Here is a 23,999-nt window from a genome sequence, read left to right as displayed (position 1 = left end):
GGGGAGAGGTGATCATGCGAGATGTGGTGCAGCTGGAGCTGACTGACGCTAGATAGGAGGGTGTGGAGGTGGAAAATTAGGGTAGAAGGCTAGTAGGTAGTCGAACATTTCTCTTTGTCTGAGTTCGCTAGCATTAGTGTTAGTACGATATCCTTTTATTCATTCATTGATATTACTACCTATAATTTAACTGCTTTCTTGGCTTCGGTCTTTATTTTTATCTTGTTGTTATTCCTATTTGTTGCCGTTACTTTTTTCATCCGTTCTCCGGCCGAGGATCTAGCAGAAACAACCTTTCTGCCCTTCCGGCGTAGGGGTAAGGCTGAGTACATCCTACCCTCCCCAGATCCCACTTGTGGAAAATTATTGGGTTTGGTGTTGTTGTTGTTGTTATTTTTCTCTTCTTTCGGTTTTGAATATTTGAACAGGAGGTAGTCGATTCTTAGTATTATTAACAAGTACATCTTCAATGCAGGAAGTGTTTGGTGCATGCAACATGCACCTAACTCTTCTGTTTATATTAGATAGTCGTTTGGTTGCTCCAATTTTTTTTTTTAAACTTTAAATATGTTTAATTAGCAAAAAAAAAGGTTTGACGTAAAACTGCTCATTTCTTGTTAGGAAAAGTTAAAAACTTTGTTTGACTCTTTGCCTTTTATGTGAATCTTCCAATTCTTGAGATGCTGATGGTCCCTTGCATATACAATTGTCTGACAACATTCTTCCTCCAAGTTCGTTGGCCACTGCTGCACCTGTCAAACAAAGCTTTAGTAAAAAGTTTCATGCACCAGGTTGGTTGCTCTAACGGCACAAAGAAAGGTGGAAGTGGATGTAGGGTGCTTCTTAGCTAGAGTAGCTAGGGGGTGGGTTGTTATAGTGGTTAGGCTGAGTCTTCCTTAGACATAGTTATAGAATGCTTATATTATGTTAAGTGGCGGACACCTTTTCGTTGGGAAACACCATGATCATGAATGGCATAGTCACATAGCTTTATTTAGCTTCATTGACAGCCTCAATTTTTGTAAGACAGCATATTAAATTTTGTAAGAAGTTATGTTTCTTACAGACAAGTAAGAGGCTGATGTAGTCTTATGTTCTTTTCAATATTCCTAATATGGTTTCATCAGATATTTCTATGTTGCTGCCCATTCCGTTAAGTTTTGACACATTAAAGAGACCAACATATATTTACGCTACCTTATGTACCATAGCCCACTATTTGATTGATGAAAATTTTATTGCACTTATCCTTGTGTCCTCTATGCATTCTCTTCCCTGACGGAGTCTTTGTTTCTCTATCAAGATCAAAAGAAATAAAGAAATATTTTAACCTTGTAAAGTACAACAACAGAATATCTGAAATCACTTAAGGTTTTGTTTGTAATTTCTCTCAATTTTTCACACCTATTTGCAGGTTATTCTTCTGCTTCCTTTTTATTCCTAATATTAGAGCTATAGCATTTAGGTTATTGCATAAACCTTCACGATGGAAAGCTTATTCTGACTTTAGACGGTGCTAACTGTGTGCTTGTTGGGTCCTCCTTAGAATTCTTCCCCTCTCTTTGTTAGGCTGCAGTTGGTCGTGTATCGATCTCAATCTTTCTGCTCTGAAATTATTTCTTTTCCGCTTGTAGAACAGGAAGGTCATCAATACAAGAATCCTGGGCTAACAGTGTGACTTGGCATCAAGGTTTGCTATGTTCATATCTACTTTGGTTTGTTCGCCGGAGGGTCTATTTTATTTCTAGCTATGGATATGATGATGCTGGAGAGGATTTAATCATTTCCGCTTCTATATCCGACGGACAGGAAACCTACTTTCAACTGATTCGTGGAGTGATGCACTCAAGGGAGTAACTTCTGTTGTATGTACTGCCTTTGGCCTTTATCCAAGTATCCTTGTGGAACATTTCAATATCTAATGCAAACTGATGGAAAATTTTGCTACCTGTCTTTTCTTTGTTTTATGTTTATTTGTTTTGCAATTAGTATTATTTTTTTTGGCTTTTGGGCAAGGGAAAGGGACTTTGAAAAGGCTTTTTGTATATCCAGCAACATTTCCATCACTTGTCTTCACTGAAAGTATTTCTGAATAGGTTCATCAGTGTCATTTTAGTTTTCACAAGATGCTTTGTCTTTGGGTGTGTGTTTGGTGTGAAGGAAAATATATTCCAACTTATGTTTTGGTGTTTGGGTGCTGAAAAATATTTATGAGGGAGAACATTTTTCTGCCAAAGGGAAAGCGGACTTCCCTCACTTTTTTGATGAAGTATTTTTCTTCACAATTATCTCAACTCTTAACTACATATCACTGTTTAACCAATATGTTGATATCATTATCAATCTCTAATGCTCAAGATTATTATTTGAAACCTTACCAGATTTGCTATATTATTATCAAATTTTAACAAATATGTTGTCCCGAAAATATTCGGGAAAACATTTTCAGAAAATAAGTCATTTTCCTGATTTTCTTTTGAAAAGAGACTTTTGTTATGCCAAACACACACTTGAAACTGAGAAATCTTCCGGAGAATTATTAACAATTTTAGAAGCAAAGATGGTTTTGAAATATTGGAACATAGTATCTTGCCACTTATGTTAGCTTCTACTAAATATAATGGTAAGTTTAATCAAATACTGCTAAGGTTGAGAAATTTTGACGGGCCTTTTGTTACACATCGTATTGGAGCGGGGTGGATGAAATGAAGGCTCGCATCTGGTGTTTTGTGCCATAAGAATGTGCCACCAAGACTTAAGGGCAAGTTCTACAGAGCGGTAGTTAGACCGACTATGCTGTATAAAGCCAAGTGTTGGTCAGTCAAGAAATCTCATGTCCAGAAGATGAAAGTAGCAAAAATGAGGATGTTGAGATGGATGTGTAGGCATACCAGGAAAGACATGACAAAATTAGGAATGAAGTTATTAGGGACAAGGTGAGCGTGGCTCATGTGGAAGACAAGTTGCTGGAATCGAGACTGAGATGGTTCGGGCATGTGAAAAGGAGAGACACTGATGCTCTGGTTAGGAGGTGTAAGCGGTTGATCGTGGTGGGTCAGAGGAGGGGTAGAAGGAGGCCTAAGAAGTATTGGGGAGAAATGATTAGGTAGGACATGACACTACTTCAGCTTACCGAGGACATGACCCTCGGCAGAAAGATGTGGAAGTCGAGAATTAAGGTTGTGGGTTGACAGGTGGCCGTGATTTTCTCCTTTGTCTTACCAATAGTATTAGCACTAGTCTTGTATTTTCCTATTCCTAGTTCCTTGTTATTACACGGTGGGTCATTCTTACCAGTAGTATTGCCGCTATTCTTGTATTTTTGTAATATCTTTGCTATTACACACTTTGCCATTTGTTTCTATTGCCTATTACCTTGTTGGTGCTATTATTTGTGTATTCCTTTCTTTTAACTGTTCTTGAGCCGAGGGTCTATCGGAAACATCCTCTCTATCTTCATGAGGTAGGGGTACAGATTATTCTCCCCAAACCCCACTTGTGGGATTCTACTGGGATTGTTGTTGTTGAAATTTGATTAATTAAAAATTTTGGGAGACGTTTCTTCTTTTCATCTGGAGTGTGGGAAGGATGGAAATAGATAAATAAAGTGAAAGGGATGAAGCATCTTTATACATGGAATAAAAACAGTAAAACATTTTTGTTTCTATTTTTTTAATCCCATGGAATTTGAGTAAATGAATCTAATAGAAGTGTCAGATTATTGTATTTTAAAAGTTCAAGATCATCTTTGTTGCCAAAAAATTCTAAGATTAAAGCGTGCGCCTGACTAAAGTTTAAATATTACCGGTCTACTGTACTTGTCGGGTTATAGTGGGATAATATTCTTCCTTTCCCTTCTTAGACTGCCATCCAACTCTCTATTTGTGTGTGTAATCTTTGCGCAGGGGCCATACTAGTATACAAAATCCTGTGTTCCAGAAGCTGAACTGTGAACTGTTTCCTGAAGAACTTTTCACCGCTTTTGTGGGTGTTGGCATGGGGGAATGAAAATAAATATGAAGTTACTCCCTCTGCCCTAGTTATTGGTTAACGAATCTTTTTTGGACATTTATAGCATTTGTATTTTCTAGCATTGTTTAGTTGTAAGATTTGCTTTAGGGTATTAAGGTACCTTTCACCTGTACATAGGTTTTCTTAATCCATTAGTTAATGTTTAAAGAAAATTTTTAAATTGACATGGTAATCCAAAGTAAGCTGTCTAGGTGGCTGAGTAATATCTTTTCCGATCACATGAATGTTTTAATATGCTCCAGCTAATGTTCACAAGAGAACTGTTGAACCTTGTACGGATTTGTTTCTTTTTGAAGTTTATTACTTGAACCTTGTGCAAAGTCTGATCAGTACTATAATATCAATATTTATTCTTCTGTCCTCTTCTAGTGTAAGCTAGCTTGATGTGCACACAGCTCGTCGGTGAAGATCAAAATCTGGCTTTTCGTATAGGCCTTTTATAAGATGCACACAGCAGTGGCAGTTACAGATGGATTTTTGTTTCAATTACTTCCTGGTTTAATTTGAAACGTTAATTGCTAGGAGTACATAATGTCCCTCTTTGGAGATTTAATGGTGGTAGTACTTTTATTTTGGATATGATTTTCTCAAAGTTAAGAAAGGACTGCTTGGTCTGTCCAATAGGCATGTGAGAAGGAGATTAGTATTAGCTGAGTAGCAGAGATGGTTGGACTCGGAAGCATCAGAGAATTTCTCTTCGATTCTCCTTTGTAGGTCACGGGTTCGAGCCGTAAAAGCAACCACTAATGCTTGTATTAGGCTGTCTGCATCACACCCTTTGGGGTGCGGCCCTTCCCGGACCCTGCGTGAGCGCGGGATGCTTTGTGTACTAGACTGCCCTTTTCTTTCTCCTTTGTGTGAGGAGACTAAGGTAGAAATTTTTTGACCTACTGTAATGCAACATGGCTCGGAAACATGTAAGATCCTAAGCTCTACTCCTAGGAATGGCAATAGGAAATTTGTGAAAAAGAGAATTGTGGATGATAAAACCTAATGCGAGAAACTATTGGATATATTCTGATGCAACACGCTTAGAAACATGTGAGATATTGAGCGTTCTTGCTGGGAACGGAGGTTAGAACATTTGAGAAATAGAGAATACTTTTTTGTTTGTTTGTTGGATCGGTGACAAAAAGGAGAACTATTAATCTGATGAAAAGAATAGTGAAAAACACTTCTCTCAGGGTTAAATGCTGGAATTACAAAGATACACACGAGGCAAGAGAAGAGGGAAAATCCATTGGAAAAGTAGAGATATTCACCTAGGTCATTCTAGGATCTTACACGGGAAATTTCAGTTGAATAACTGAAACCAATCCTCTTCCCGTCAGGTTAAACATAGCTTGCACAAAAGCTAATCCAAACACCCCGGTTTCTTAAAAAAAGCATAATTTCACGCATATGGACTTCTATAGATGGAATCAAGAAAGAATTTCTTCGGTACTACTCTTTCAGAATCTCATCCTGAGACCTAGGTGTGTCATTCTATATCAATGTTTTGGCTGCTCAAACCGGTATAGGTACAAAAGTGCTTGTGGCTTGGGCAGTTATTGCGGACCAAGGGATTTGGTGGTCGACTATCATTCGTACTTGGTAAAGGTTGTGGATTCTTTTCTTTTTGTCCCAAAATGGAACAACAGAATAGGGACTTAGATGCACCGTGCATGCAAGTTTGGGTTTGGTTGGGAGAGCTGGTCAAAGAATGGAACCTTCAGATTTTGGCATGTCCTATCAACCTCATCAACTGTAGATTCTCTCGTTTTGACATTGTCAAGAAGATGTCGGCAATCTAGTTCTATACTGTAATTGATGCTACTATGGCTTAGATAGGACTTTTGATTTGCTCAATTGTGATTTTTTGGCTGCGAAATAATCTTCTGTTGAGCACCGGAAATCCCTTATGAAGCTGCTGTTTATTCTATCTGAAGGAACATGTGATGACAACTGAAGACAAATTATAAGTACAAGTTGCTGTCAGCTCATGGATTGGTTCATTGTTAATTAATATGGCTAACCAACACTCAGGAAATAACACAAAACAAATGCAGCATAAACAAGTTCACATGTGACTGGCTTTTATCGAAATTATGACTGGGCATTGTCTCATTCTAATTATTTGTCTTGCTATTACTTGCTATCAGGACTTCTTTCACCTTCTTTAACCGAGGGTCTATCGGAAACAGTCTTTCTGTCCTTCTAGGGTAGGGGTAAGGCTGTGTACATCCTACCCTCCCAGACCCCGCTTGTGGGATTATACTGGGTGGTGGTTGTTGTTGTTGTTGTTGCATTATCTCATGACTAGAATTGCATTTTTATGTTTTTATGGGTATAGGATCGATGTACGTCTAAGTCTGAAATCTGCAACCTTTTCCATCTTTCCTCATAATTAGAATTTTTCTTATGTGTTGTAAATTGGAACTTCAGGCACATTTTGAATAGGACTAGAGGCATATAACCACCTGTGTAGGTTTTTATCTTTGGGTATACCCCTTGTATACGGCTGCTTTTGTTTTTGGCCCTTTCATCAATGAGAACTTATGTACTTGATTAAAAAAAAAAAATATAGGACCAGAGGCATAGAACTAGAATTTTTTTTCTTATATAATTGAGCTTGAGCTGCACAGGATTCATAAGATGGAGGATACTATTTGAATCAATGTGTAATAACATTCCGTCTAGTGAAGTCTACTTGCTCCTTCTAAGGTCCTACAACATCCTTCTTTACTTTTCCATCTTAAATGCGGTATTGCTTCATATGAATCTAGTGTAACCGTCCCTTTTTTCTTTTGTGCAAGAATAAGTCCTGAGGCAATTGTATTTGCAGATCTCTTGTGTGGGTGGCTTTGGATCTAACTCATACATGTATAAAATAAATGGGACAGCCAACATAAATGCAATCAGAGCTGCTTCACAAGAAGGTATTAGCTAGTTTCCATTTTTCTATTTTTCATGGTATTTAAGCACCTCTGGCGTGAGACTCTGTGTACCCCTGCTTTTCTGTGGAAATGTTAGTTGAATACCGCGATGTCAAAGAAGTTTTGGTTTCGACTAGGATTTTTTTCCTTTTTGCCTATAAAGCAGTTTTCCAAGAATGTAATTCTTGGTGTCGTTGCATATCTCAAGCCTCGAGTATAATGGCTAGAGCTAAAATTAATCAAATAACCACATTTGGTTTTGCTTCTATAGTAGGTTGCTCCATTCAACCTAGTCTTTAACTATTTGCCTCTAGTAGGTAAATATGGGTTGAATTTGAGTAATTATGGGCCAGAAACGTATTGTTGATAGGAAATGATTTAGTAGATGCTTGAAACAGGTCAACAACAAATTGTCGATGGCATAATGTGATTAATGGCAGATATAGTTTTCAACCATGGCCAAACTTTTGCGTTGTAGGAAAAATTGTAACGTAAGATTTCCAAAACACTTCCGTCTTCTATTGTTTAGGTTGTCCTCATTTCATTGAGAGAATATGGTGTTGTTTCCTTATTGTGTAAAGCAATCTCATGCTAGCTTCTAGGGTTGAGCTAGGCTCAAGGTTCATTTTCTTCACATGGTAGCAGAGCTTAACCAGTCTTTATTTTTGGTTTATCTAATGTTAGGCCCCGACATTATGTTATCTTCACTCCAAATAAGTAGGGTTAGGCACGTGGAGGTGCTAGACTGTCTCATATTGGTTAAGCAATGAGTTGTTATCTCCTCATATGCTTTTGGCCTTTTGGGCAATCTTTATCCCATGAGCTAGGCTCAAGGTTTGTTTTCTTCACGTTAAAAATAGGAAAAAATATTCTAGGCACCGGCCAACGTGTGCTGCCCGTCCAACTATGTTTTCATCTTCTCTTTTCCTTTCGGTGTTCAGTGTCTCTCCTCTCACAGAAAACTGGTGCCTCTACTCTCCAAAAGATTGTGTAGGCATCGCTTCTCTCACCGGTGACCATTCATCCATCACTCCTCTTTGACATGTTCCGCCGTTCCCTTCTCTAAGTTCGTTCAAGCACCGTTTATCTCTCGGACAATCATTCTGGTGCCTTTATTCTATTCCGCGACCATCAGTGCTTCTTTCTATGCGACCATTGCGCTCCTCTAGATCTTATGTTTCTTGTCATTGTTATACCAATTCAAGTTATACTGATATTGTACCGGAGATTGGTAACACCATATATCTTTTTGATGATTGAGAATAGACTCCTTTTCGTGTATAGTGTAAGAATCACCTTCTTTCGTTGCGTTATTACCAATTGACTTTCCGGAAGAAAGAATTCAAACATCGATCTTCTTTCTGGTGGTTATGTGCTATTCTGGCAAGATTTCGACTTCAATTTTCTGTGTCCAAAATATGCAACTCAAATTGGGTTCTCCACTTTGAGTTTGAGGGGGCCAGTTAGAAGATCAAAGGTTTATGTGTGTAGATTCATACGCATCTAAGATTAATTATTCTTGAACAAGGAAAATCTTATAGAATGCTACTTGATGCCGTAAGATATTATGTATTTCATTATATAATATTTATTTACCTTTCTAGTGCATAGATCTAATAGCTACCACCTAAGATTCCTATATGAGGAGCACTTGTTGTACATCGTTACTAAATTAAGTCAATGACAAGTTTTTTTTCTATTTTAACATTTAGGGATTAAGGCGATTAGCAGCAAGGAGTGTCTTCAACTAGTTAGTGGACTGCAATGATCAATAGGAACGGAAAAACACATCACACATGAGTAAATCAAACTTATCTCACAGATTTAGGCAGCCTAATTCAGTTTCTTGAAGCCCCTCAAATTGTTTAACCATTACTCGCAAACTGTATTTGTGACGTATTTGTGACTATATCAAATATTTCAGCTCGAGTCTTAAACTATGCCACCATCTTTCATTTCGGTCGATAAGATGGTTTTTTCTTTGTTGTAATTTCCATTTCCTTTCGATTTAAATATAGAAGAGTGAATATGTCTCACAGTCTGTTTGGCTTGTCTCAGTACTGAACTTTTAAATGCTAAAGACATGTATTTTGAACCCCTACTCATCTCGGATTCCAACTTAATTTTTTTTATTGTACCTCCGTTGTTCCATCTCTAAGAAAGGGAGAGCTCCTCAACCTCTTTTTTCTGACTGAAGGTTTCACTTAATGTAGTATTTGGTAGAGTGCATGTCAATCACTTGTTGTGCTTGAGAGCCACGATAGTCCTTAAAATCCTAATTGATGCATTATGTGCAGGAAGAGTTTACTAGATTCATTTTCTAATGATAAAAGAAATTGTTCATGGTTGACCAATGATCGGTAGCTTTTGCCCAAATGTTCATACATATTCACTCCTCACTTGAATCTTGGTTTTTCAAATGTTTCCTAAGAGGGCCTTAGTGTAAAACAATCACATTTTAGATCATATGGGACGAGGAGGGATAAATCTTGGAATTGTTATATGAGCCTGGGTATCTTTGCAAAAGTTGTATTTGCGTACGCAACTATTAGTCTGTCAGAAAGGTAAAAAAAATCTAGCCAGATTTCAACTCATTTATATGTATGCATATTTGAACAGGAGTAATTTGTAGAGGTAGTATAATCTGTGGTCTTTCTGCTGTATTTCTCATTGAGCCTTGTATCCCACATCTTTAATTGATGCATGGATTGGTTTAAGAAAAAGGGAAAATTGTCAGCACACTTCTATAAAGTAAATCTAAATATATTTTGTGGGATATTGGGTCAGTGACACTGTATACATGGCTCATTTCTGTGTGCAGGTGTTAAAAGATTTGTTTACATCTCTGCTGCGGACTTTGGTGTTGCAAATTACTTGTTACAAGGTTATTATGAGGGAAAGGTATTTGTCTAATACTCAAAAGTGACTTTGAGGGTGTTTAGGTTAGCTTAAAGCTGGTCAAACCAGCTTAATAGCACTTTGTCTTATTTTTTTATGTTTGGTAAGCATCATAAGTGCTTTTAAACCAACTGCTTTTAAGTCAAAACAAGTCAAAAGATAGAGTTGGGGTGCACCACAAATAAGAGCTAATCAAGAGCCCCGCAATACCTTAGAAAGACATCACGATTCCTTGTGCCTATTAGATGGAATAAGTACATTCGATCTAATAAGTACCTTGGAAAAATCAAACTTCCATCGAAGAGAAGCAAATGAAAGGCGAGAATTCGCACCTACATTAGATTTTAGAGATTTTCCCCAACGAAATGAAAACTGGATTCATTTAACAGGACAAAGTTGATTGGGAATCATTCAACTAGGGATTCCTTACTCGAAAACCAACTTAATTGGTTTTTAGCCTAAAAGCTATTTCTATCTGACCAAGTAGTTTACTTTATTATTCCTTTCATATGTTCATATTCTCTGAAGCACCCTTTCCTCAAGAAAAGCCAATATTCCCATTTTCTTTCGCTAATTTCTTCTTCCTTCTTTCATTGCTTGGACTGCACTGTGGCCACCTCTTATTTGTTTTTGTAACTGTAAACTCAACATCATCAGTAGCTGATTTCTTATAAAACCATCTTATCCACACAAAGGGAAGCATTTTATATCTTCAATTTCTTTGCCGAATGTGCCTTACTCATCTAAACCCCAAGATAACGGCTCAAATAAAAGTTGTTGCAAAACCGTTTTGGCGTAGCTACTGTATGGTCTCATTTTAATCTGCATTTTTAGCATCTGATTACACTGAAATGCTTCAGTTCTGAGGTACTTAATGCTTACAACTAATTAAAAACTTAAAAGCTCCAACATGCGAGGATCTAGGAAATTTTAACTCTGGTGCTTCTGCCCAGACAAGAGGCATTCTATTTGCAGGTGAACTAATTTTTATAGGTTAACCTCCCATTGGGAATGTGATATTTGCAATTGTTAGCTATAGTAGAAGTCTTTTGATCCTTCTTTTCCTCTTGCATGGATTTTCATGTGGAACTGTTGGGTTCCTTTTCAAAATCTCAAAATAGTGGTCTTTTCACAATAAACTTTTGTCATTACTGTTCTGCTAGATTTGAACAATAAATTTAGGGTCTACTCTGTAATGTTGAATGCTTGTGATTTTTATATGAATTTTTTGCATTATTTAAGTATTTTTTTTTTTGAATTGGTAACTATTGTATATATTAAAAACATCAGTACATAGGTTGCACTGAAAACCAAATTTACATGGAGAGGATTAGTAGATGTTCTAGTTCGAGACCTAGCAAGATCCTAGTATGTCTATGATTGTCAATGTATCTTCTGTGTAAATCTGTTTGCACCAAAAACAAAAAAGAAGAATACAATTGAGTTTGATCTTCTGCACTGGATTGCTTCTATCTTCAAAACATCTAGCGTTCCTTTCCCTCCAAACTGTCCACCAGATACAAGCCGGGACAGTCCTCCATCTATCTCTACTAGTTGCTTCAGCTCCAGCTTTTTCCCAGCTATAAAGGACATCTTTAAGCCTGTATGGCATTGACCATGAAATACCCCTAGGACTAATAAAGATTTTCCATAGTTGGTCTGTAATCTTGCAATGTAGAAACAAATGTGTGACAGTTTCAGCATTTTCCCCGCACAGAAAACATCTTGAGCACAGAGAAATTCCCCTTTTTATGAGATTATCCTGGGTTAATACCGCCTCCTTTGCTAGTAGCCAAGTGAAGCAAGCTACCTTGTATGGAATCTTTGTTTTCCATATATGTTTCTGTTAGCGGAAACGTAAAAGAAAGAACACAAGATTTAACGTGGTTCGGATCAAAATAATCCTACGTCCACCAGAGAACAATTGTCCTTTTAATATTAACAAAGGAAGGGGAGATTTCCCAATTACACTTAAGAGAATTTCTCTCTTAACTCTCTACTCACTACAATGTATTGTATTATTTTGGGATGATTTCTACAAGTGAAGGAGTGCATCTATTTATAGAGGTAAAGACCTCCTCTTGATGTCATTGCTGACATCAAACTACCTCCTCTTGATGTCATGGGTGACATCAAAGGAGGAAGCTTCCTCCTAGCATCCACACCAACTCTTTCCACCAACTCTTCCAATTGGCATGCCATTGTTGACTAAACATAAACCAACATTTTCAGCATGCCATTGTTAACTAAACATAAACCAACATTTTCAATCTCCACCTTGGTTTGCGTTTCGAGCGTGTGAACAACTCTGGCCAAAACTTCTAAGCTTACTGGGCAACCCCGTTGTAAGAAACAAGAAGAATCAAACCATTGTTGAACATACCACCTCCACCTAGCAACTGTTCTCTTCGGAGTTGCATCAGTTGATGCACACCCCCGCCAAGTCCTTGCAGTGTGCAAACTTAGCGAGCGGGACTATCTTGGTCAACATGTCTGCAGCATTATCATCTGTGATAACCTTCACGACCTTGATAGTTCCCTCATCAATAACATCTCGAATAAAATGAAATCTGACATCAATGTGTTTAGTGCGCTCATGAAATCTCTGATTTTTCATTAGATGAATAGCACTCTGACTATCACATCTAAGAGTTGATTCCAGCTGAACCAAACTCAATTCCGCTACTAAACTTTTCAACCAGATAGCTTCCTTTACCGCCTCCGCTGCTGCCATGTATTCTGCTTCTGTCGTAGACAAAGCGACAATCGACTGCAAAGTCGACTTCCAACTGACGGCACTGCCAACGAGGGTAAAGATGTATCCAGTTGTGGACCTTCTTCTGTCAAGATCTCCTGCATAGTCAGAATCCACATAACCGAGAATTGAAATACCTGTACCACTTTTTCGAAAGGTAAGACCAACACCAGAAGCTCCTTTGAAATATCTCAATATCCACTTGACAGCTTCCCAATGCCTCTTTCCTGGGTTGGACATGTATCTACTTACCACACTTACAGATTGAGCAATATCTGGACGTGTGCATACCATAGCATACATAATACTACCAACTGCACTGGCATAAGGAATCTTTGACATATGCTCCACCTCATCCTCGGACTGAGGCATTTGTGACTCTGAAAGTTTAAAATGAGGAGCTAATGGTGTACTTACAGGCTTGCACGTTTGCATATTGAATCTCTCGAGAACCCTTTCAATATACCTCTTCTGAGAAAGATGTACAACATCGTCTTCTCTTGAAATCTCCATACCAAGGATTTTCTTTGCAGCTCCTAAATCCTTCATGTCAAATTCCTTACTCAATAGTTTCTTCAAAGCATTTATCTCTGTAATGTTGTTAGCAGCAATAAGCATATCATCAACATACAACAGTAAATAAATCATTGAGTTACCAGACATCTTCTTGTGATACACACAACTATCAAATGCACTCCTTGAGAATTCATGTGTAGTCATGAATGCATCAAACCTCTTGTACCACTGTCTAGGGGATTGCTTCAAACCATACAAAGACTTCTTTAGTTGGCATACGTGATCTTCTTTTCCCTCAGCTAGGAAACCTTCAGGTTGATCCATATAGATTGTCTCTTCTAGATCACCGTGTAAGAAAGCAGTTTTGACATCAAGCTGTTGAAGCTCCAAGTCAAATTGTGCAACCAATGCTAGTAGCACGCGAATTGAGCTATGCTTCACGACCGGAGAGAAAATCTCATTGTAGTCAATTCCCTCCTTTTGGCTGAAACCTTTTGCAACCAATCTCGCCTTGAACCTAACATCTTCCACTTCAGAAATTCCCTCTTTCTTTCGGTAGACCCACTTGCATCCAACTGTCCTCTTCCCCTTTTGTCTTTTCACTAAGACCCATGTCTGATTCTTGTGAAGAGACTCCATCTCTTCAGTCATGGCTAACCGCCATTGTGCGGCATCCTTGCAAGAAGTTGCTTCAATATACGAGGAGGGCTCCAGATCTTTAATCTCTTCTTGTGCAGCTACGAACGCATATGCAATCAAGTTTGCTTGATTTATAAGGCGTTCCGGTTCTCGTGTCTGCCTCTTCTCCCTCCCCTTCGCAATTGTGTATGGTTCATTGACAGCAAGTTCTTCAACGCCTACATCTTCTGACTCATCTTTAACCTGAGTCTCTTGATCCTTTTCCTTGGCAAGCTCCACCGGAAGCTCCACCTGCTCGTTGTTCTTGTTTCCTGAAAACTCCACGGAAACTTTACGGGGATCAAGTATAGAGGATTCATCGAAGGTGACATCTCTACTAACTATAAATTTGAGTAAAGACAAACACCAAAGTTTGTACCCTTTTACTCCATCCACATACCCTACGAATATGGCCTTCTTAGCCCTTGGTTCAAGCTTTCCTTCATTAACGTGATAATAAGCTGGACACCCAAATACTCGTAAGTATGAATAGTTAGAGGGTTCACCTGACCATACCTCATTCGGAGTCTTAAAGTCAATTGCCGATGCTGGAGATCGATTGACAATATGAGCAGCAGTGTGAACTGCTTCAGCCCAAAATACTTTGGACATTTTGGCTTGTAAGAGCATACAACGAGCCTTTTCAAGAAGAGTTCTGTTCATTCTCTCGGCAACTCCATTCTGCTGTGGGGTATGCCTGACAGTCCTATGTCTTGAGATCCCATGAACCTTGCAGAATTCATTAAACTCTTCATTGCAAAACTCCAAGCCATTGTCTGTGCGAAGATACTTGATTTTCCGCTCCATTTGATTTTCAATCAAAATCTTCCACTCTTTAAATGCTTCAAAAGCATCACTTTTTGCCTTCAAAAAATACACCCAAACCTTTCGTGAGAAATCATCAATAAAAATGAGAAGATACCTCTTTCCGCCCTTCGATGGAAGTTTAGAAGGACCCCATAAATCTGAATGGATGTAGTCTAGCACTCCTCTTGTCTTGTGTTTGCCAGTGCTGAAGCTGACCTTCTTCTGCTTCCCTAGAACGCAGTGCTCACAGAAGTCAAGCGTGCTGATCTTCTCACCTTCCAAAAGTTTACGATTGCTCAACATCTCCAGTCCACGTGCGCTCATATGACCCAGTCTCATGTGCCATAGTCTTGCCTTGTCATCATTAGATAACTGCACTGTAGATGCATTTGCAGAGCCAACAATGGTGCTTCCGGCCAATGTGTAAAGGCCATTCTCCAGCTTGCCTTTCAGCATGACTAAAGAACCTTTAGTCACCTTCATAGTTCCTGCTTCGCTCATGTACCTGTAGCCTTGTTCATCCAGAGTACCCAAGGAGATCAAATTCTTCTTCAGATCAGGAACATGACGGACTTGTGTAATAGTCCTCACGATTCCATCATGGCAGCGAACCCGAACTGAGCCAATGCCAACTATTGCACAAGTTGCATTATTGCCCATTACTACGGTTCCTCCACTTTTCTCGTAGCTGCTAAACCAGTCTTTTCGGAACGTCATATGCAGAGTACAAGCAGAGTCTAACACCCATTTGTTTTCATAACTACTATTATTATTACACGATGTTGTTAGTACATAATCATTATCAAAATTATGTACCTGTTCAACTGTAGATGCACTCGCCTTTTCCTTGGACTTTGACATTGGGCAATCTCGTTCAAAGTGCCCCTTCTTGCCACAACCCCAACACTCTGTATTCTTCTTGTTCACACGAGACTTTGATCTGTGCTTTGATTTGGTCTTTCCCTGTTGGCTAGTCCGGCCTCTTACAAAGAGGCCACTTGCCTGGTCATCTCTATCTCCTTCAATGTGCCTCCGCACATCACTAGAGTTAAGTGCCTGCCGCACTTGCTCAAGCTTGATAGGCTCCTTGCTATACATCATTGAATTCTCAATATCACGATATCCTGAAGTCAATGAAAATAGCAAAGCACATGCAAGCGTCTCCTCCTCCCTTTTAATTCCTGCAATCTGTAAGTCCATGACAAGTTTATTAAACGCATCTAAATGATCTTGTAACGAAGTACCTGACCCCATCTTAAATGTGTGAAGACGCCGTTGTAACAACATTCTTGTTGTCACTGATCGGTCTTGGTATAGCCCTTCTAGCTTTTCCCACAACTGTTTGGCCGTCTCTTCGGTACCCGTACTCACTTCACAAAGCACGTTAGGTGCAAGGGATAGTTGGATTGCACTCAATGCATCCCCTTCAATCTTCTCCTTGTCGGGAGCTGATATATCCGTAGGATACTTTCCGTCAATAGCATGGATTGAACCTTCCCTCCGCAGTAACGCCATCATCTGGATCTTCCAGATATTGAAGTTGTTGCGTCCATTGAATCTATCAATTTCAAACTTCATGGAACTCATATTTGCTTGTTCTTCCTCCTTGGATCGTTAAAGGATCCTGTCGCTCTGATACCAATTGTTAGCGGAAACGTAAAAGAAAGAACACAAGATTTAACGTGGTTCGGATCAAAATAATCCTACGTCCACCAGAGAACAATTGTCCTTTTAATATTAACAAAGGAAGGGGAGATTTCCCAATTACACTTAAGAGAATTTCTCTCTTAACTCTCTACTCACTACAATGTATTGTATTATTTTGGGATGATTTCTACAAGTGAAGGAGTGCATCTATTTATAGAGGTAAAGACCTCCTCTTGATGTCATTGCTGACATCAAACTACCTCCTCTTGATGTCATGGGTGACATCAAAGGAGGAAGCTTCCTCCTAGCATCCACACCAACTCTTTCCACCAACTCTTCCAATTGGCATGCCATTGTTGACTAAACATAAACCAACATTTTCAGCATGCCATTGTTAACTAAACATAAACCAACATTTTCAGTTTCCAAGGCCATGGTTCCACCTGCTGATTATTATGATTCAAAATCTTATATGCATCCTTCACCCGGTATACCCCTCTGTTGTGCCTCTTCCACCAAAGTGAATCAAAACCTTCCTGTAATCTTTTAAATGCTTCCAGCTCTTTGTAAAGGTCAGCTAATCTTGTTATCTCCCCGTCATTCAACTATCTTCTTAGAGCGATTTCCCATCCTTGATGACTCCTCATATCAGCTACTGTCTTATGCTGGTTTTGTGCTAAACTAAACATGTCGGGGTATCTTTCCTTTAAGCTTCCGTTTCCTAACCAATTATCATTCCAGAATGATGTGTTCCTTCCGTTGTTCACTCTTATGGAGGAGTGATTCTTCATTATAGGCCAAAGTTCTCTGATGGATTTCCACACACTTACTCCTTATGATGTTCTGACTTTTTTTGACACACGCTCGAAACGCAAACCAAGGTGGAGATTGAAAATGTTGGTTTATGTTTAGTTAACAATGGCATGCTGAAAATGTTGGTTTATGTTTAGTCAACAATGGCATGCCAATTGGAAGAGTTGGTGGAAAGAGTTGGTGTGGATGCTAGGAGGAAGCTTCCTCCTTTGATGTCACCCATGACATCAAGAGGAGGTAGTTTGATGTCACCAATGACATCAAGAGGAGGTCTTTACCTCTATAAATAGATGCACTCCTTCACTTGTAGAAATCATCCCAAAATAATACAATACATTGTAGTGAGTAGAGAGTTAAGAGAGAAATTCTCTTAAGTGTAATTGGGAAATCTCCCCTTCCTTTGTTAATATTAAAAGGGCAATTGTTCTCTGGTGGACGTAGGATTATTTTGATCTGAACCACGTTAAATCTTGTGTTCTTTCTTTTACGTTTCCGCTAACAATTGGTATCAGAGCGACAGGATTCTTTAACGATCCAAGGAGAAAGAACAAGCAAATATGAGTTCCATGAAGTTTGAAATTGATAGATTCAATGGACGCAACAACTTCAATATCTGGAAGATCCAGATGATGGCGTTACTGCGGAGGGAAGGTTCAATCCATGCTATTGACGGAAAGTATCCTACGGATATATCAGCTCCCGACAAGGAGAAGATTGAAGGGGATGCATTGAGTGCAATCCAACTATCCCTTGCACCTAACGTGCTTTGTGAAGTGAGTACGGGTACCGAAGAGACGGCCAAACAGTTGTGGGAAAAGCTAGAAGGGCTATACCAAGACCGATCAGTGACAACAAGAATGTTGTTACAACGGCGTCTTCACACATTTAAGATGGGGTCAGGTACTTCGTTACAAGATCATTTAGATGCGTTTAATAAACTTGTCATGGACTTACAGATTGCAGGAATTAAAAGGGAGGAGGAGACGCTTGCATGTGCTTTGCTATTTTCATTGACTTCAGGATATCGTGATATTGAGAATTCAATGATGTATAGCAAGGAGCCTATCAAGCTTGAGCAAGTGCGGCAGGCACTTAACTCTAGTGATGTGCGGAGGCACATTGAAGGAGATAGAGATGACCAGGCAAGTGGCCTCTTTGTAAGAGGCCGGACTAGCCAACAGGGAAAGACCAAATCAAAGCACAGATCAAAGTCTCGTGTGAACAAGAAGAATACAGAGTGTTGGGGTTGTGGCAAGAAGGGGCACTTTGAACGAGATTGCCCAATGTCAAAGTCCAAGGAAAAGGCGAGTGCATCTACAGTTGAACAGGTACATAATTTTGATAATGATTATGTACTAACAACATCGTGTAATAATAATAGTAGTTATGAAAACAAATGGGTGTTAGACTCTGCTTGTACTCTGCATATGACGTTCCGAAAAGACTGGTTTAGCAGCTACGAGAAAAGTGGAGGAACCGTAGTAATGGGCAATAATGCAACTTGTGCAATAGTTGGCATTGGCTCAGTTCGGGTTCGCTGCCATGATGGAATCGTGAGGACTATTACACAAGTCCGTCATGTTCCTGATCTGAAGAAGAATTTGATCTCCTTGGGTACTCTGGATGAACAAGGCTACAGGTACATGAGCGAAGCAGGAACTATGAAGGTGACTAAAGGTTCTTTAGTCATGCTGAAAGGCAAGCTGGAGAACGGCCTTTACACATTGGCCGGAAGCACCATTGTTGGCTCTGCAAATGCATCTACAGTGCAGTTATCTAATGATGACAAGGCAAGACTATGGCACATGAGACTGGGTCATATGAGCGCACGTGGACTGGAGATGTTGAGCAATCGTAAACTTTTGGAAGGTGAGAAGATCAGCACGCTTGACTTCTGTGAGCACTGCGTTCTAGGGAAGCAGAAGAAGGTCAGCTTCAGCACTGGCAAACACAAGACAAGAGGAGTGCTAGACTACATCCATTCAGATTTATGGGGTCCTTCTAAACTTCCATCGAAGGGCGGAAAGAGGTATCTTCTCATTTTTATTGATGATTTCTCACGAAAGGTTTGGGTGTATTTTTTGAAGGCAAAAAGTGATGCTTTTGAAGCATTTAAAGAGTGGAAGATTTTGGTTGAAAATCAAATGGAGCGGAAAATCAAGTATCTTCGCACAGACAATGGCTTGGAGTTTTGCAATGAAGAGTTTAATGAATTCTGCAAGGTTCATGGGATCTCAAGACATAGGACTGTCAGGCATACCCCACAGCAGAATGGAGTTGCCGAGAGAATGAACAGAACTCTTCTTGAAAAGGCTCGTTGTATGCTCCTACAAGCCAAAATGTCCAAAGTATTTTGGGCTGAAGCAGTTCACACTGCTGCTCATATTGTCAATCGATCTCCAGCATCGGCAATTGACTTTAAGACTCCGAATGAGGTATGGTCAGGTGAACCCTCTAACTATTCATACTTACGAGTATTTGGGTGTCCAGCTTATTATCACGTTAATGAAGGAAAGCTTGAACCAAGGGCTAAGAAGGCCATATTCGTAGGGTATGTGGATGGAGTAAAAGGGTACAAACTTTGGTGTTTGTCTTTACTCAAATTTATAGTTAGTAGAGATGTCACCTTCGATGAATCCTCTATACTTGATCCCCGTAAAGTTTCCGTGGAGTTTTCAGGAAACAAGAACAACGAGCAGGTGGAGCTTCCGGTGGAGCTTGCCAAGGAAAAGGATCAAGAGACTCAGGTTAAAGATGAGTCAGAAGATGTAGGCGTTGAAGAACTTGCTGTCAATGAACCATACACAATTGCGAAGGGGAGGGAGAAGAGGCAGACACGAGAACCGGAACGCCTTATAAATCAAGCAAACTTGATTGCATATGCGTTCGTAGCTGCACAAGAAGAGATTAAAGATCTGGAGCCCTCCTCGTATATTGAAGCAACTTCTTGCAAGGATGCCGCACAATGGCGGTTAGCCATGACTGAAGAGATGGAGTCTCTTCACAAGAATCAGACATGGGTCTTAGTGAAAAGACAAAAGGGGAAGAGGACAGTTGGATGCAAGTGGGTCTACCGAAAGAAAGAGGGAATTCCTGAAGTGGAAGATGCTAGGTTCAAGGCGAGATTGGTTGCAAAAGGTTTCAGCCAAAAGGAGGGAATTGACTACAATGAGATTTTCTCTCCGGTCGTGAAGCATAGCTCAATTCGCGTGCTACTAGCATTGGTTGCACAATTTGACTTGGAGCTTCAACAGCTTGATGTCAAAACTGCTTTCTTACACGGTGATCTAGAAGAGACAATCTATATGGATCAACCTGAAGGTTTCCTAGCTGAGGGAAAAGAAGATCACGTATGCCAACTAAAGAAGTCTTTGTATGGTTTGAAGCAATCCCCTAGACAGTGGTACAAGAGGTTTGATGCATTCATGACTACACATGAATTCTCAAGGAGTGCATTTGATAGTTGTGTGTATCACAAGAAGATGTCTGGTAACTCAATGATTTATTTACTGTTGTATGTTGATGATATGCTTATTGCTGCTAACAACATTACAGAGATAAATGCTTTGAAGAAACTATTGAGTAAGGAATTTGACATGAAGGATTTAGGAGCTGCAAAGAAAATCCTTGGTATGGAGATTTCAAGAGAAGACGATGTTGTACATCTTTCTCAGAAGAGGTATATTGAAAGGGTTCTCGAAAGATTCAATATGCAAACGTGCAAGCCTGTAAGTACACCATTAGCTCCTCATTTTAAACTTTCAGAGTCACAAATGCCTCAGTCCGAGGATGAGGTGGAGCATATGTCAAAGATTCCTTATGCCAGTGCAGTTGGTAGTATTATGTATGCTATGGTATGCACACGTCCAGATATTGCTCAATCTGTAAGTGTGGTAAGTAGATACATGTCCAACCCAGGAAAGAGGCATTGGGAAGCTGTCAAGTGGATATTGAGATATCTCAAAGGAGCTTCTGGTGTTGGTCTTACCTTTCGAAAAAGTGGTACAGGTATTTCAATTCTCGGTTATGTGGATTCTGACTATGCAGGAGATCTTGACAGAAGAAGGTCCACAACTGGATACATCTTTACCCTCGTTGGCAGTGCCGTCAGTTGGAAGTCGACTTTGCAGTCGATTGTCGCTTTGTCTACGACAGAAGCAGAATACATGGCAGCAGCGGAGGCGGTAAAGGAAGCTATCTGGTTGAAAAGTTTAGTAGCGGAATTGAGTTTGGTTCAGCTGGAATCAACTCTTAGATGTGATAGTCAGAGTGCTATTCATCTAATGAAAAATCAGAGATTTCATGAGCGCACTAAACACATTGATGTCAGATTTCATTTTATTCGAGATGTTATTGATGAGGGAACTATCAAGGTCGTGAAGGTTATCACAGACGATAATGCTGCAGACATGTTGACCAAGATAGTCCCGCTCGCTAAGTTTGCACACTGCAAGGACTTGGCGGGGGTGTGCATCAACTGATGCAACTCCGAAGAGAACAGTTGCTAGGTGGAGGTGGTATGTTCAACAATGGTTTGATTCTTCTTGTTTCTTACAACGGGGTTGCCCAGTAAGCTTAGAAGTTTTGGCCAGAGTTGTTCACACGCTCGAAACGCAAACCAAGGTGGAGATTGAAAATGTTGGTTTATGTTTAGTTAACAATGGCATGCTGAAAATGTTGGTTTATGTTTAGTCAACAATGGCATGCCAATTGGAAGAGTTGGTGGAAAGAGTTGGTGTGGATGCTAGGAGGAAGCTTCCTCCTTTGATGTCACCCATGACATCAAGAGGAGGTAGTTTGATGTCACCAATGACATCAAGAGGAGGTCTTTACCTCTATAAATAGATGCACTCCTTCACTTGTAGAAATCATCCCAAAATAATACAATACATTGTAGTGAGTAGAGAGTTAAAGAGAGAAATTCTCTTAAGTGTAATTGGGAAATCTCCCCTTCATTTGTTAATATTAAAAGGGAAATTGTTCTCTGGTGGACGTAGGATTATTTTGATCCGAACCACGTTAAATCTTGTGTTCTTTCTTTTACGTTTCCGCTAACACTTTGCTTTGATCACTTTGCCCCATAAAGATTGGGGTTCTTGAGAGTACTTCCATAATCATTTCATTCTAAGAGCCTTGCTATGATTCTTCAAATTCCTTATTCCTAAACCACCTTGTTTTTTATCCATTGTGAGTGTCTTCTATTTAACTAAATGAAAGACCTTTTTCTCCTTATTACCTTGCCAAAGGAATGATCTTCGGAGTTTGTCCAATCTCTGTAAAATGCCTGCTGGAATTGGGAACAAAGACATCATATAAGTAGGAAGTGAGTCTAATACCGAGTTGATTAGAACTAGCCTGCCCCCCAATGATAGGTATTGTGATTTCCATCTTGACAGCTTCTTCTCACACTTTTCTATGACTGAATTCCAGATTTCTTTTGATTTGGATCTTGCACCAAGAGGCATCCCAAGGTAAACAGTTGGTAGGGACCCAACTTCTCCTCCCAATATCTGTGTCAGTTGCTCCATGTTGTTAACTTCATTAATGGGAAAAATATTGCTCTTTCTCCCGTTGATGTGTAATCCTGAGACTCCCTCAAATAAGACCAAAATGATTCTTAGCAATCTAAGTTGTTCCTTTTCGGCATCACAGAAGACTAGAGTATCATCAGCATATTGGAGATGTGTGATCTCTAGATTGTTTGCCCCACTCCTGTTTACCTCAAAACCTTTAACCCATCCACTAACTTTAGCCGTTTTGATCATGTTGTTCAATCCTTCCATGGCTATAATGAATAGAAAGAGAGATAAATGATCACATTGTCTTAGACCTCTGTGTGAATGGAAAAAACCTTTAGGAGATCCATTTATGAGAATGGAGAATTTTACGGTAGATATGCAAAATTTCATCCATCTATTCCATTTCTGCCCAAAACCCATGAGTTCTAACATTCTGAGTAGGAAGCTCCAATTTACATGATCATAGGCCTTCTCAATATCTAATTTGCATAAGATTCCAGGTTCCTTCTTTTTTATTCTTGAATCCACAGCTTCGTTGGCAATCAACATTGCATCTATTATTTGTCTTCCTTTGATGAAAGCCATTTGTTGAGCATCGACAATTTTCCCTACCACCCTTTTAAGTCTTTCGGTTAAGACTTTTGAGAGCAATTTGTAGAAGCTCCCTATCAGACTGATCGGTCTGAAATCTCTCAATTCTTTCGCACCTGTCTTCTTTGGAATCAAAGCTATATATGTTGCATTGAAGCTTTTCTCAAACATCTCCTGAGAATGGAAGTTGTTGAAGGCCGCCATGATGTCTTCCTTCAAAATGTCCCAGCACTTTCTGAAAAAACCCATTGTGTATCCATCCGGACCTGGGGCCTTGTCACTTGCACACATCTTCAAACAGGTCAAAACTTCTTGTTCCTCAAAGTTACTCTGTAAAAGCTCCCTTTCTGATTCAGAAATTCTTGATCTATTTTCGAAATTGACCGTTGGTCTCCACTCTTCAGGCTCTTTGTATAACTCCTTGTAGAATTCAGTTATCTCAATCTCTATTCTGTCTGGATCCTCGACTACTTCATGTCGAATCATTAGTTGATCAATATTGTTGTTTCTCTTGTGTGCATTTGCAGTGCGATGGAAATTTTTTGTATTCATGTCCCCTTCTTTGAGCCACAGAGCTCTTGATTTTTGTCTCCATACAATTTCTTTATTCTTGAGTTGTTCCTCAATCCCCATTAGAGTAGCTGCTTTCCTCACTGATTCCTCCTCTGTCAGCGCTCTTAGTTGTTGTGTTGTCTCAAAACCTGCTAGTTGACTTAGCAATTTTGTTTTTTGCAGTCCCAAATTACCTTCATAAACTCTACTCCATTCTTTTAGCTTGCCCTTGAGAGCTTTTAACTTGCAAGCTAAAATGTAATCTGGTCTTCCTGA

At 39.5% G+C, this 23,999-nt stretch overlaps 1 protein-coding gene across 2 annotated transcripts in view; it reads left to right on the top strand.

Annotated features, from left to right (window-relative positions):
* LOC104238566 (uncharacterized protein At1g32220, chloroplastic-like) overlaps nt 1-23,999 on the top strand; it is a 38,901-nt gene that overhangs the window by 8,512 nt on the left and 6,390 nt on the right. Inside the window, exons 4-7 of one of the 2 annotated variants that reach the window (XM_070154343.1) lie at nt 1,635-1,690; nt 1,810-1,865; nt 6,857-6,950; nt 9,769-9,848. In XM_070154343.1, coding sequence (XP_070010444.1) covers nt 1,635-1,690; nt 1,810-1,865; nt 6,857-6,950; nt 9,769-9,848 — 286 coding nt within the window. The remainder of the gene's footprint in view (nt 1-1,634; nt 1,691-1,809; nt 1,866-6,856; nt 6,951-9,768; nt 9,849-23,999) is intronic. The other variant, XM_070154342.1, reaches the window with a different exon arrangement.

Source organism: Nicotiana sylvestris, chromosome 8 (genome assembly GCF_000393655.2).
Source record: "Nicotiana sylvestris chromosome 8, ASM39365v2, whole genome shotgun sequence".
Lineage (NCBI taxonomy): Eukaryota > Viridiplantae > Streptophyta > Magnoliopsida > Solanales > Solanaceae > Nicotiana > Nicotiana sylvestris.
The sequence above is the reverse complement of the archived record's forward strand: the minus strand, read 5'-3'. Positions and strand labels throughout refer to the sequence as shown.